Here is a 12,367-nt window from a genome sequence, read left to right as displayed (position 1 = left end):
AGGCCACAGGTAAAATGTGAAGGTCTGATATTGGGGATGACTGTCTCTTTAAATGACATCGCAATCCAGTCCCATATAACCAATAAAAAGTGATTACACAAGAGCATTTTCTAAAATCTTACATACAGATCAAACGGCTACATGAATGCTTAAGAGGCCTCCCATTGAGAATTGTCACTTAACTCTGCAGTTCCTCTCTACTCTACTAAGCTTCTCTGCCTTTTTCAGGCCTGCATCTTTACTGTTTTGGATCACTCTCACTGCTCTCATTAACCTTGCTAAATATGAACATATTAGGATGAACATGTACATGAAACTATTATTAAAGCAACATCTTCAAAATAAATAATAAAAAAGTCAAACAAAATATTTATGTTTATTAAGATGTAGGGAGTTAAGGCCCTGAACTGGAAGTCTGACCCTTCAGTCGACACTCTGAATCCCTTTGTCCTCACTGCCGTCCTTCTGTGTGTGTCTTCTCTTCCTTCCGGGCAATGCAGACCAGCAGGCATCAATCTCATCGAGGCTCTTCCTCCTGTTTAGTGATGGCGGGCCGACACAGATGCAGAGCTTGTCACAGGCTTTCACAGCATTGACCTGCCACGCCTCACTCTCCTTTCTCCCATAAAAAGGAGGAGTGAATGATGGGGAGGCGAGGAGGAGGGAGGGAGTGACAGACTCGTACAGCATGCATAACAACTGAGTACGCCTCTCCACATGCATCACTCCATCTATCTCCCCCTGACTGTCTCATCTAAGGCCATTGGAGACACACACACACACAGACACAGAAGGTTGGCTGCAAGCTGCTATCCAAGCTGACTATCAAAGCTAGAGAGAGAAAAAAAAAATCACACCCTGATAGCTCAAACTCCAGCTCACATGAAGAAGGTCACACTGACAGGCTGGACTCCAGTTAACAAAGCCTCTTCCTATCTCAGGGACATTCCCAAAAAAGCAGAGTGCTGACATGCATGCCCACTCAGAGAGAACCATATGCCTGCCATGTTCACATACTCGCTCTGTCCGACACACATGCACACACACACACACCTTGACCTTTACAGCAACACTCTAAAATATAGTCTGGAGGGCTTATTTGAAGGGTTATCAGACATAAAATGTACACTATCAATTCTGTTGTTTGGTCTTCAATTTGATGCTATACGGGATAAGCACATACTGCAGGTGGGAGGTTGAAATTTATTCCGAACAGCTTGTTATTGATGTGATGTGATTGTGCTGGAGGAAAATCATATACTGTGCATAAAGATGGATGAACCCTTCTGACCAAGAGGTTTCCTGAGGAGTGGTGTTGGAGCTCAGTGTGGTGTGGCTCGGGCAGTTGCCATCTTGGCAGCGCCTGACTCCAATTAAGTCCTGCGTAATCCAAAAACAGAGCAAAGACATGGAGTGTGAGTGAAGCTGGAGTTGCCAAAATGAAGTCTGGCTGCTAAAACAACAGCACCCACATGTCACTCAAAGTAGCCATGCCCTTAATTAATCTCTGCCAGAACTGTGTTTGGCTATAAACGTGTTTATTTCTGTTGTAAAGTTGGGCATTTAAACCTGGAGGACTGTGGGGTCTGGCATGACTTGCCATAGATCAGTTCATGGTATTACAGTTTTTTTTTTTAAATAAAGGTTTGCCTTTTAATAAAATGTTAATATTAATCAAATCATATTTTCTATAAATCATATTTATGGACTACCACTATCGAGAAAACCACTGAAGTTTTTTCACTACACTACACTGAGTACAGCAAAAAATAATATTACTAAATCATCAGTTCTGCCCTGTGGTGAAACTACAGCATACTCTCTGTATCACAAATAATGTCTTTCCTTGTGTTTGATGAGCACCAGGACAATGCCAGAATATCCCCAAAGATCAGTAGCCAGGCCTGACTGTTTGATGAGGAGTGATTTGCAGGGCTCAGGGATGAGCTTCCTTAAAGCCCGCTGGGCCTTGGCTTTGGTCAACACACAGAAATCCCTGTTAAAATACTATCCAAGAGAAAGGTCCAACTCCCTGTGAAGTCATTACAACCTATCTGTTCTCTAAGCAAAGCTACAGAGACCCAGTCAAACAGGCATGTGACCACAAGCGAGAGCCGAGTCTACATACAACACAGCTGGATGTGAGTCCAAGGTCGACGGCAAGTGCGCGAGGGATTGAACTTTCATCACAACAGGATTAAGCCTGAAACTGAAATGTGTTACTCAGATACAAGTTGCAAGAAGCTGTGCATTAATGAGTCAGTGGTTGGAGGATGTGGCCAACTGCTCAATGAGAAGTCAAAGAGATATAAAGGACAAAAAGGACACCAACATTTATGAGAAATGTCAAAATATATGTATTTTATAGATTCTGAGGGGTAAACACTTCAGTCATCAGGAATACACAGTGGTGAACAAGTGAAGGTAAAAAAAAAACTCAAGGTGCAATTTCATTTCATACTTCTGTTTTATCTTAAGCTCATAGTGTATACAGATCAACTGACCCGGTCTGTCTGCATGTAAGAAAACAACCCAACTACATCCCGTGACACCAATCAAGATTAAACAACTACATAATAGTGTTGACAAAAAGGCAGCATTAGCTTATATAATACTGCTATGAATGAAAAGTAAGAAGGAAAAAGAAAAATACAGAGCTGCAGACTGTATGATACGCCTGCTCTCCAGAGGTGCTACTCTGCAGATTACACTGGATCTTTTGACAACATTCATGCCATAGGAACACTGTTCGCATCTCAAAATGCATGTCAAATGATGACTCCTGACAGTCAACAATAAAACTGTTCAGATTTGTCCTTTTCCATTCAAACCTTTCATTCAAGACAAAAAGAAAACAATGCATTGTACATTCACTGTTTAATAGTAGAAATAACAGTCTTCACTTCCTGGTTGGCTGATCCTCTTTACTTGTTCTTTTACAAGCACAGTTTGGGCTTTAACACTGTAACACATGACAATATGCCACAAAAAAGCATCTCAGGGACTTGGCAATGAATTTTCACTTTCAAGCCAGAAGATCAGTTCTTTACATGACTGACTCTCAGAATAAGGTTGCAGCTTTCCAATATGGCAGACAAAGGATATGGAATGCACAAGGCTTTGTGGCTGCAATCCATAAATATATAAGTCATCCAATCCCCACTCAGAGATGTGTAGTACCTCCCTCTATGGCTTGAGTCCTCTAATTCTCTGTGCTGCTTAGCTGAGCAGCTCCCCTAGCTATATGTAACCAAGCCCCTGGTGTCAGTGCCGGGCTTCTCAGGATGCTATGGGAGCAAAAGGAGGACGTGAGGGAGGAGCAGTCAGGTTGCCGGTACAGGAGGACACAGCGGGGTTAGGAGAGAGGAGTCGCTCCAGAACACTAGGACTGTTTGAGCCGTTTTCTTGGGGGGGTCAGGAATGGACACTGTGCTGAGGCCAGAGAGTGATAGGCCTCTGCCACCAGGTGTGGGTGAGAGATCACCAAGGACTTCCAGCCTGATGTCTCCATCACATCAGCTGCATGACTGAGTGAAGAGAAGCAAAAGAGAGGGAACAGGAAGTAGTGGAAAGCAGAAAAAGATATTTTGAAAAAAGAAACTGAATGTAAAAGTAAATAAAGTAGCAACAAGGCAGTTTTTCATAATGCTTGAGATTATATGACTCCATCTGTGTGGAGTGCTGCTCTGAGACATTAAGAATTTGTCATACCAGCTGGCAGAGCTGGTATTTACTTTATATTTTTAAATATTTAACCCCAGAGGTCATTCTCAGATAAATAACCTCACACAAATAAAAAGCAACATTGAAATATCATAAATATGTGGGCATATGATGGAAAAGTCTGTCAAGTCACATGGAGTTTTATCATATCAAATCATCATTTGGAATGAAAATCTGTCACTCATTAACACCCATAATATTTTAGAATGTAACATAATTTAGTCACTTTTAATAATGGTGAACCGACTCCCTTTGATTTCTAGTGTAAATGTATGACAGTCTAGTATAACGTACAATTTTTCACACTTTCATATATGTGATTGCAATACTAGTGGAGGAGGTTGTTAGCCGATATATTGACATTAAAATCCATATCTTCATTGGACCAAAATAATCCAATACTGCTCAGGCACTAGTATCATAATTAACTGATGATGAGTTTACTTATCATCTCCCACGTGTGAAGCTTAGACCAGCAGCCACCCTCCTGACACCCTCAGGGTGCTGGGCTGCACTATCACGCACAACGCTGTGTGGCCTTTAATGACATTTTTCATGTTTTATTGTGTGTAAATAAACAACTGCATGTGTGTATTTGCAAGATCGTATGTGTTTATATCTCGATACGTCTTGGCACTGCAGTGTGTGTGTGTGTGTGTGTGTGTGTGTGTGTGTTTGGTCATATGCTGTCCACACAGCAGCTCTAGACCTCCAGCCAACCGCTGACTCTACTCTATATGGAGGATGTGAACCCCTGCTCACACTAATGGCCAGTGTGCTGAAGCTGAGGCAACAGGCCAGCGAAAAGGGCACAAGGGGAGCAGCCGCAGCATGACAGGGAGGAGGAGGAGGGATGGAGAGGGGAATAAGATGGCAGCAATGACAAACAAATAAACAGGGAGGGGATGAAAAGTAATCAAGTCCACACAAAAAAAAAAGAATATGAGGGGACTGAGGGAGGGAGTAAAGGACTATTATGAAGGTAAATCAAACTCTGACCTCCAGTCAGTGAAAATCATAAGGTAAACAACCACTGTCATCAACAAAAACTACTTCCCCAGAAGCATTTTGGAGAAGTAGTTCAAATTACTCATGTTTATACTTGCAATGTTTTTCATAAATATGCTCAGGCCTTAAGATTCATGTTGAACTAAAAAAGCTCTTTTCTATAAACAAAGTGGATAAAGAGAGTTGTGGGTGGCTTTACTCTGCTACATCCCTGGAGAGGACGAATAAATGAGACAGAGGTAGGATAAAGAGGACCCCCTATTGTCTCAACTAAATGACTGTAAGCTGCTTGTAAAGACTGGTCTGGAAAGAGGTTGCAGTACTACTGGGGGTAGGATTATTGGTTCCTCTGTGTCGTCTGTTTTCGATATTCGTCCTCTAAATTGATTTTTGTTTTGCTGCTCTTGTTGCTGTCGATTGTGTCCGCAGGAGGAGGGTTGATAACGCTTTGCTGGCCGGGAGTCCCCTGTGGCCAATTTTCCCACCACCACAACAAGTCTGTCGCAAATTAAACTGTCATAACGCCCATAACCACAATTAATGACTGGGATTAGGGGCAGAAATCTGCATTACTGAACACCTTTAGGCACATGAGCTCTTAAGCACAGAACAGGGAGCTGAAAAAAGGGGAGGGAAGCCAGGAGTGAATGTAAGACAGAGGGGGATGGAGACCAGGCATGTTTAAGGCCAGAAGATGAAGAAAGGGGGACTGAGGAATGAACAATGGATGGAAAACATGTCTGGCTTTGGGATAAAGAATTCAGAACACAGGATAGGTGATGAGAAAATTAGCCAGTGACTGAGTGAAAGCTTTGTTTCTACTAGACATTCAAGTACAGGCCCTTACTTAAACAGGGTTCCTGCAACATGATAAACACCAGCAGCTAACGTCTATGGCTCATTGTACCAATATGATATGCCAGCAAAACTGACCTGGGGATTCATTTAAATTTCCCCCTGAGAATTAATCACTTCAAGCTAGAATGTTTGAATTAGCATGAAGCTAGTTGTGGAGATGGATGACCCGAGTATAAGCGTGTAACTCACTAGTTGATGAAGTCCACAGCCTGCGCCTTCAGCTGCTCGGCACTGTGCAGGTCGGCGAGGATAAGGATCTCTGCGGCATTCTCCACAGACAGATTTGTGCACAGAGCATCCTCACACATCACCTTCAGCCTCTCCAGAGCATACTGCCAACGACAGAGAGAGAGAGTAGAAACAGCAGGTAAACTAAATTACTTAAACAGCACTGCCACCGACAACTGTTGCCACACTGTGTAATGATACGGAAACACAGAATTACTCCACCGCTGCGGCAACAAGGCTTAAATTGAATAAGAAAAAAATATGGCGAAGAGAAGCAACGGTGACAGTTATGCAGAAGGAGGAGGGAGTGATGAAGGAATAGCGGATTACATGGGAGGTAAAAAAAAAAAAATCATTTCCAGAGCTTGATTAAAAAAAAGCTGGGTATAACCTTCTCATTTACATACACGCTTAAGGATAAGCTGCAGAGACAACAGGGGATTTTATGTCACCACAATTTTCACAATAGTATGATTGATTAGAATGAAAACATTTACAGAAATGTGCACTAGAATTGTGCAAATCTGAAATCTGACTAATGAGCAGAACAAAGTATTTGAATATTAATTGAAGAGAAACAGCAGTTTTACTCTTACTCTGACACTTGATGCAGAAGGATGGTTTGTAAGCACAGTGAGGAAATGTCAATATTTCTCTCTAGATGACTAACAAGCAGCTGCAACAATAAAATCACAGTCTATGATTCTTTTTTGTTTAAAGATAATTTAGATTCTCTGGGATGATTAGTGCAGCAAACACACAGGACAAGACATGAGTCTAACAGCGCGTACATGGCAGGAAACAGCAATGACTGATCTTACTGTGTTGATGTGTGGTATAGCAACTTTCTTTGAGTTGAGTGCTACCTAGTTTAGCATAATAATGCCCATTATATGACTAGACGACCATTTAAGAACATATCCTTTAACTTGGACACACTGGCTTAGCCAAAGGAACAAATGACCTTCTCAGAATTACAAGTTGTGCATTGTTTGGTGAGTATTTGGTGCTTCTCAGGTGTATTTTTGGGTGTATGCACTCTGACTTGTGTGTAAATGTACATAGTAACAGGTGCAAGGATACACACACACCCTCTGTACCTTGTCAGCTGCAGCCAGCAGGTCATCAGCCATCTTGTCCAGGTTGGGGGCCTTGCCTGTGTAGATGAAGCACATCATCTCTTTGAAGACATCTGGCTCCACGTCATTTATCTCCACACGGTTCTGAATGGGTGGAGAGGACAGGAGAGAAAAATACACACAGGATTTAACTAAATAAAAGGCAGGAGAAGAAAAGATCTAATGCTTTGACGATCCTTCAAAACTACACACGGCACTGTTTTTTTTATTTCATGAGAATATTCTAAAACCCAACTCGCTCCCCTTGTTTAGCAGTCACACGCAGGGACAGTCAGCCATCCAGTGATGCAAAATGTGACTCAAGTGCAAATAATGAAAAAAAGCCTTCTGAACAGTCTGAACACGTTTTCAGCAAAACTACATTCTACCAGATTTATTTATTTCTTTTCAGCTGATTCCAGAAAATTAATCCAGAACATTTATTCCTAGACGTTGCCTGCAGCCAGTAAAGTAGGCTTTATCGCTCCCTGGCAGAGTAAACGGTAACCTGACCCTTTCTCTCTGCACTGAGAGGAAGAACAAAGCAATAAACCAATTATAACTGTGCTTTATCGTTACCACAGTGACCAGCGGCATTTTAGCAGGGTCAGTCTGGGTGTACCAACAGCTTAGTGTGTTTGTGTCAACCCTGACCACTCAACAGCAACATAATCACACTCAAAAATAATCGAGGCAGCCTGAAAGCAGCTGGACTGAGCTTACAGCGCACCCCTGCATGCACAGCAAGTCCAAGGCATGTGAAAAACAGACAGCCTAAGCAGCTAAAAAACTAAAAACCCTCTACATAATTTTAAATTAATAGCTTAAATTGTTACTTTGCTTGTATGCACAGTAAACAGGGAGTGGAGGTCACATGAGAAACGAACAGGACTTCCCATGAAAAGCAAACGTAGCTTTTCAGTGTCTCATAAACAGACAACACTCCTGTAGTTACAGTGTTTGAGGCTCTCTCGTATTCACAGAGCAGTCCTCTATTAGAGTGTTTCTTTATGAGCTCATTTGTCTCTTCTCTATAGAGTGCTGCAGAGGAGTGTTAACCCATCTATCTGTTTTCTCTGAATCGTATGGGGACATGGCCCACCATCTCTCCCTCTTTCTGATGAAGACGCCCACTTAAACAGCAATTAAGATGCATTACCTGGCTCTGTGCTTTATAATTTCCCCATTTGAGCCATGCAGACATCAATATTCCGCTGACATGACGGCTGAATCACCACGGTTCAATCTCACCACCTCCTATCAGATGAACAAACCAACTGTGGCATGGGAGCACAGCGCATCACACATACGCATGTGGATGTAATCACACACTGTTTTATTTTTATCAGGTCAGAGGACCGTAAATTTACTTTCTTTTATTTCAAGGTTCTAGCATGAACCATAAGGGCAACTTTTTTCTTTTAAAAAAGGTTTTTTGTGCCACATTTTTTTTTAATAAAAGCAAATAACTGTGAAGCACACACTGTGGCTGCATTGTTTTTAACCGTTTTCTCCATTCTACTTGAAATAATGTAAAAAAAAAAAAAAAAGTACAAAATAAAAATGTGCCAGCAAAACTGATTATGTATCAAAATTTAAACGTGTTAATACTTAAAAAATTCTATGCATTTTATTTTCATTATGCAAAATTATAAATAAGATCAGTGAATGCTAGTGAAGTACAGGAAGCACTGCATTAGTACTGGAAGCTTTTGTACAAACCAAAATACAGCAATAATAAGAAGGGAACATAAGTCAGTCATAAACAGCTCCCCAAGCCCTCTGCTTCCTGAGTGCTATTCATTTCATTCATTCTACGAATTGTACGTAACTTATTTGCAATGAAAGGGCTTAAAAGCTGTCAGAGCTACAGTGACATTAGGTCACCACTGGTCAGTCAAGAACAGGACAAATATAACTAGTATTTGTACATTGACCTCATACCTGTCTGCAAATGACTGCTTTATCTGGAGCAGTATCCACTCACTCAAAGTAAATGTTGCAAAAGGGCAAATGAAATCACCGGAAGGTAGACATTTTAAAATGTAAACCATTGTAAACATTTCGTAAACAACTTTGAGTAGATGCAACTCTCACTGTAATTAATATATTTTTAGTACTGGTGAGACTACACTGTAACTACAAAAAGGCTATTGTGTTGAATGTAACGTGCTAATTTTCCACTGTGCAGACACACTTCCTGACGCAACAGGAAGAAAGTTTAGAATTTAGACATTAGTCTCATCACTGAAGGAGCACGAACAACAGAGTCAACTCACCTTTTTACTCTCTTCCATCTCATGCTCAAACATGGCACTGAACACTGGTGAGCGAGCTGAGAGAGAGAGAGAGAGAAAACACAGAGAAAGGAGGGTTTGTTATTGCATGTAATGTCGACACAGAGCGAAGTCTCTGATATCCGTAAACAGCCTGCCACAGGGCCAGAGGAGAGTGAGGAGATGATTGACAGCGGTGACAGCAGTAGAGGCATCATGTGGAAAAAAGTCGACTGCAGTTCTCTCGGGCTGACAGATTCATGACGACCTCTCTGGTGCATTTAGTCTACATTCGGTGTTGCTGCTTTGACTGAAGGCAGTTTAATATATTATGCTTTAATCAAGATCTAACTTTTGATAACATGGTCACCTGCTGCCGCTCAACACAAACCCTTCTAACACTAAAAAACAAATTAAAGTGATCAGATATGATTTTTTCATCCAGCTCTTTCATCCTCGTAAAAGCAAACATTGCTCTGTGTCTCGCTGTGAAAGGACACAGTTCAGACTACCCTTTCATTTTCAGAAAATGAGGAATAAAGTGGAAGGAAATGACAAAGAAAGGGAATTCTTCTATCGCTTCTTTACTCATTTTGTTAAGAAAAAGGTTGTCACACATTTAACAAATACACAAACAACAAAGGCCGTGCACAAGCTGATCACAGCACTTAGCCTGAGCTCGATTACCAGTTGCTTGTTTACAAGTGGAGTAAACGTTATAGATATATATAGAACAATCACATATAAACTACTGTCGCTTCACTTTGCCCAATTTGTGCTCACGGGGTAACACTTCACATTATCATTCACTAATGAATGCTTTATTAGCTTGTGATTAAAATTTAATAAATGTTTTAACACATTATTAAGTACATGTCAACGTCAGTGATATTCTAATTAATTTAAGTACTTAATAATGACTTCTTAGCACAGAGCTAGCTAACCAGTTAATTACTCATTTGAAAACCCAGTGTCATCCATCAACTCGAGACAAGCCACAAATAAGTATAACACTGGAAATGTTAATAAAATGTGGGTGTGAGCCATTAAAGTGAGAGATCATTTAAAAACAGGACAGAGAGGTTCTAAGTTCAAATTATCACTTAAACAAATGGCTAACAGAGGGTTCTGAATATTAATATATAATATAATAATTATATATATTATTATAATTATATAATTATAATATATATATAATTATATTATTATAATATATATAATTATATATATATTATATATATTATATATTTATTATTATATTATATAATAATATAATATTAAATCACTTTATGACACTTATCTATAATCATAAAAAAATTCCAAAGAATTTGAAGAAGAAAGATTTATGAGGGGAAATTTTTCTTTCCTTTAGTGAGCTAAATATCTGCACTGAAACCAATTTAAGTACTTAATGGCCATGTTCGACTCTAGGGACAAACATACTGTTATTCTATCCGGAGCAGCTGAATACTTGTGAGCTCACAGTGAGGTAACAAAAAAACAGGGTGGGTGACAAAAACAGACAGTCGGAGGAAGAGTGAGGGAGAAGGTTATAGGCAGGAAAGGATGACCAGTGAAGGGAGAAATGTGGGAAAGAAAAGTAAACAGACATGGAGAGAAAATGGAGCTGAGCAGAATGTGAGAGGAGAGAAAGACAGATAGAAGAGAAGGCCGACAAGAAGAAACTCAAGAGGGACAAAGAGAGAAGCAAGACTGAGAAGCGGTCCACTGAGGAAAATGAAGATAAAAAGGGAAATATGAAAGAGATACCGATGAGGAAAAATAAAGGAAAGGTTAGAGACAGGAAGACAGACAGAGTGGTATAAAGATCACATGGCCAATGTGGAGCCAATTTGAGTTGCTCTCCTTCCTTCGTTTGATCCCTCTCTGTCCGTCTCCACGGCGATTAACGGCCGGGAGAGTTGTCACAGGAACGGCCAAGAGGGGGAATAACGAGGAGGAGGGACGTCATCTGGACCAAGTAGAGCAGAGAAAAAGAGAGAGAGGGGAAGACCCCAAACCACAACAGCACATAATTAAAATGGCTCCTCACACACACATTTCAACAAATCCAATAATGAACAGCCTCCCCTCATCTCCACGGAGACACACAGTTCACCAGTTTCCTCAAACTTTTCACTATCTGATGCTTAGTGTCATCAAAGTGCCAATGTCTGAAACGACGTCATGGTTGTGTGTGCGCATTCCGCAGTCCGCAACTATATTTTTATCAGCATAGATTGCCAACCAATTAAAACACACAGAAGGTGCCGAAGGTGTCAATAGCAAACGTGTATGGATATTCAATGTATTTAAATTTAACCATCCCCGTGGCAAGCAAAATTATTCATTAAAATTAAAAATTTGATGAAGTGTTTCCCCTGGATTTTAATTCTCGTCACAGTGGAAAGCCTCAGAAACAGGCATTTAACGGAAACTTAAAATCTCCAGTGAAATGTAGAATAATGACAAACGCCACTGAATAATAACCCAATGTCTATATTACTTGAGTAACCTAGTGATAATTATGGGTGCTAATTATATTCATACTGAAAAACTGGCAGCTACTCACATCCGATGCACATTGGCTTCAACACTATCCATATAGTACAGTATAGTCCATATATATATTTGTCTACATTCATGGCTTTGCTTTTTTGTAAACTTTCAATAATTACATTGCATACAGTCATTTTTCTCTCCACTTAGCTCACTCACATTCATTTATCTTGTTGTAGCTTCCCATTCCATTCCAGGTCTCCTATCATGGAAACTAGACAAATCTGGGTTCTAATTCTGTTTGCTCTGTCAGAATATGTCTGGCCCCCCTCCCGTTCAAACAGATTTCCATCTGGTCTGCCCGTGCCCGTGCCAATCACAACCGTTCATCTCATATGGGGAGGGTTTCATGTGATGACTGTAGAGAAGAGCACCATTCAAGAACTTTCACAAACAACTGAGATGGTGATGTCACATGTTTTGTTGTAATTCTATCCAACAGCATACCAGCTGGCTCCAAAATGAGTCAATCCACAAAAATGGCCAACTTTACAGCAGAAATAAAACATGTTTATGGCCTGTTTTTTTATCTCTATAGAATTTTACTCTGTTCATTACAGCTGTATGAGTGTATTAGGCCTAACGAAACTCCCCTCA

At 40.5% G+C, this 12,367-nt stretch overlaps 1 protein-coding gene across 2 annotated transcripts in view; it reads right to left on the bottom strand.

The window, feature by feature from the left end:
* Positions 1-2,333: 2,333 nt before the first annotated feature.
* The window catches only part of spop (speckle type BTB/POZ protein), a 59,577-nt gene continuing 49,543 nt past the window's right edge, over positions 2,334-12,367 (bottom strand). For both annotated transcript variants that reach the window (XM_028411679.1, XM_028411680.1), the window contains 4 exons: positions 9,215-9,270; positions 6,918-7,040; positions 5,779-5,921; positions 2,334-3,527 (listed from right to left, as the gene is read on the bottom strand). In XM_028411679.1, coding sequence (XP_028267480.1) covers positions 3,383-3,527; positions 5,779-5,921; positions 6,918-7,040; positions 9,215-9,270 — 467 coding nt within the window. In that variant the 3' untranslated portion in view covers positions 2,334-3,382. The remainder of the gene's footprint in view (positions 3,528-5,778; positions 5,922-6,917; positions 7,041-9,214; positions 9,271-12,367) is intronic.

The sequence above is a fragment of the Parambassis ranga genome, chromosome 8, assembly GCF_900634625.1.
Source record: "Parambassis ranga chromosome 8, fParRan2.1, whole genome shotgun sequence".
Classification (NCBI taxonomy): domain Eukaryota; kingdom Metazoa; phylum Chordata; class Actinopteri; family Ambassidae; genus Parambassis; species Parambassis ranga.
This window is presented reverse-complemented; position numbering and strand designations above follow the sequence as displayed.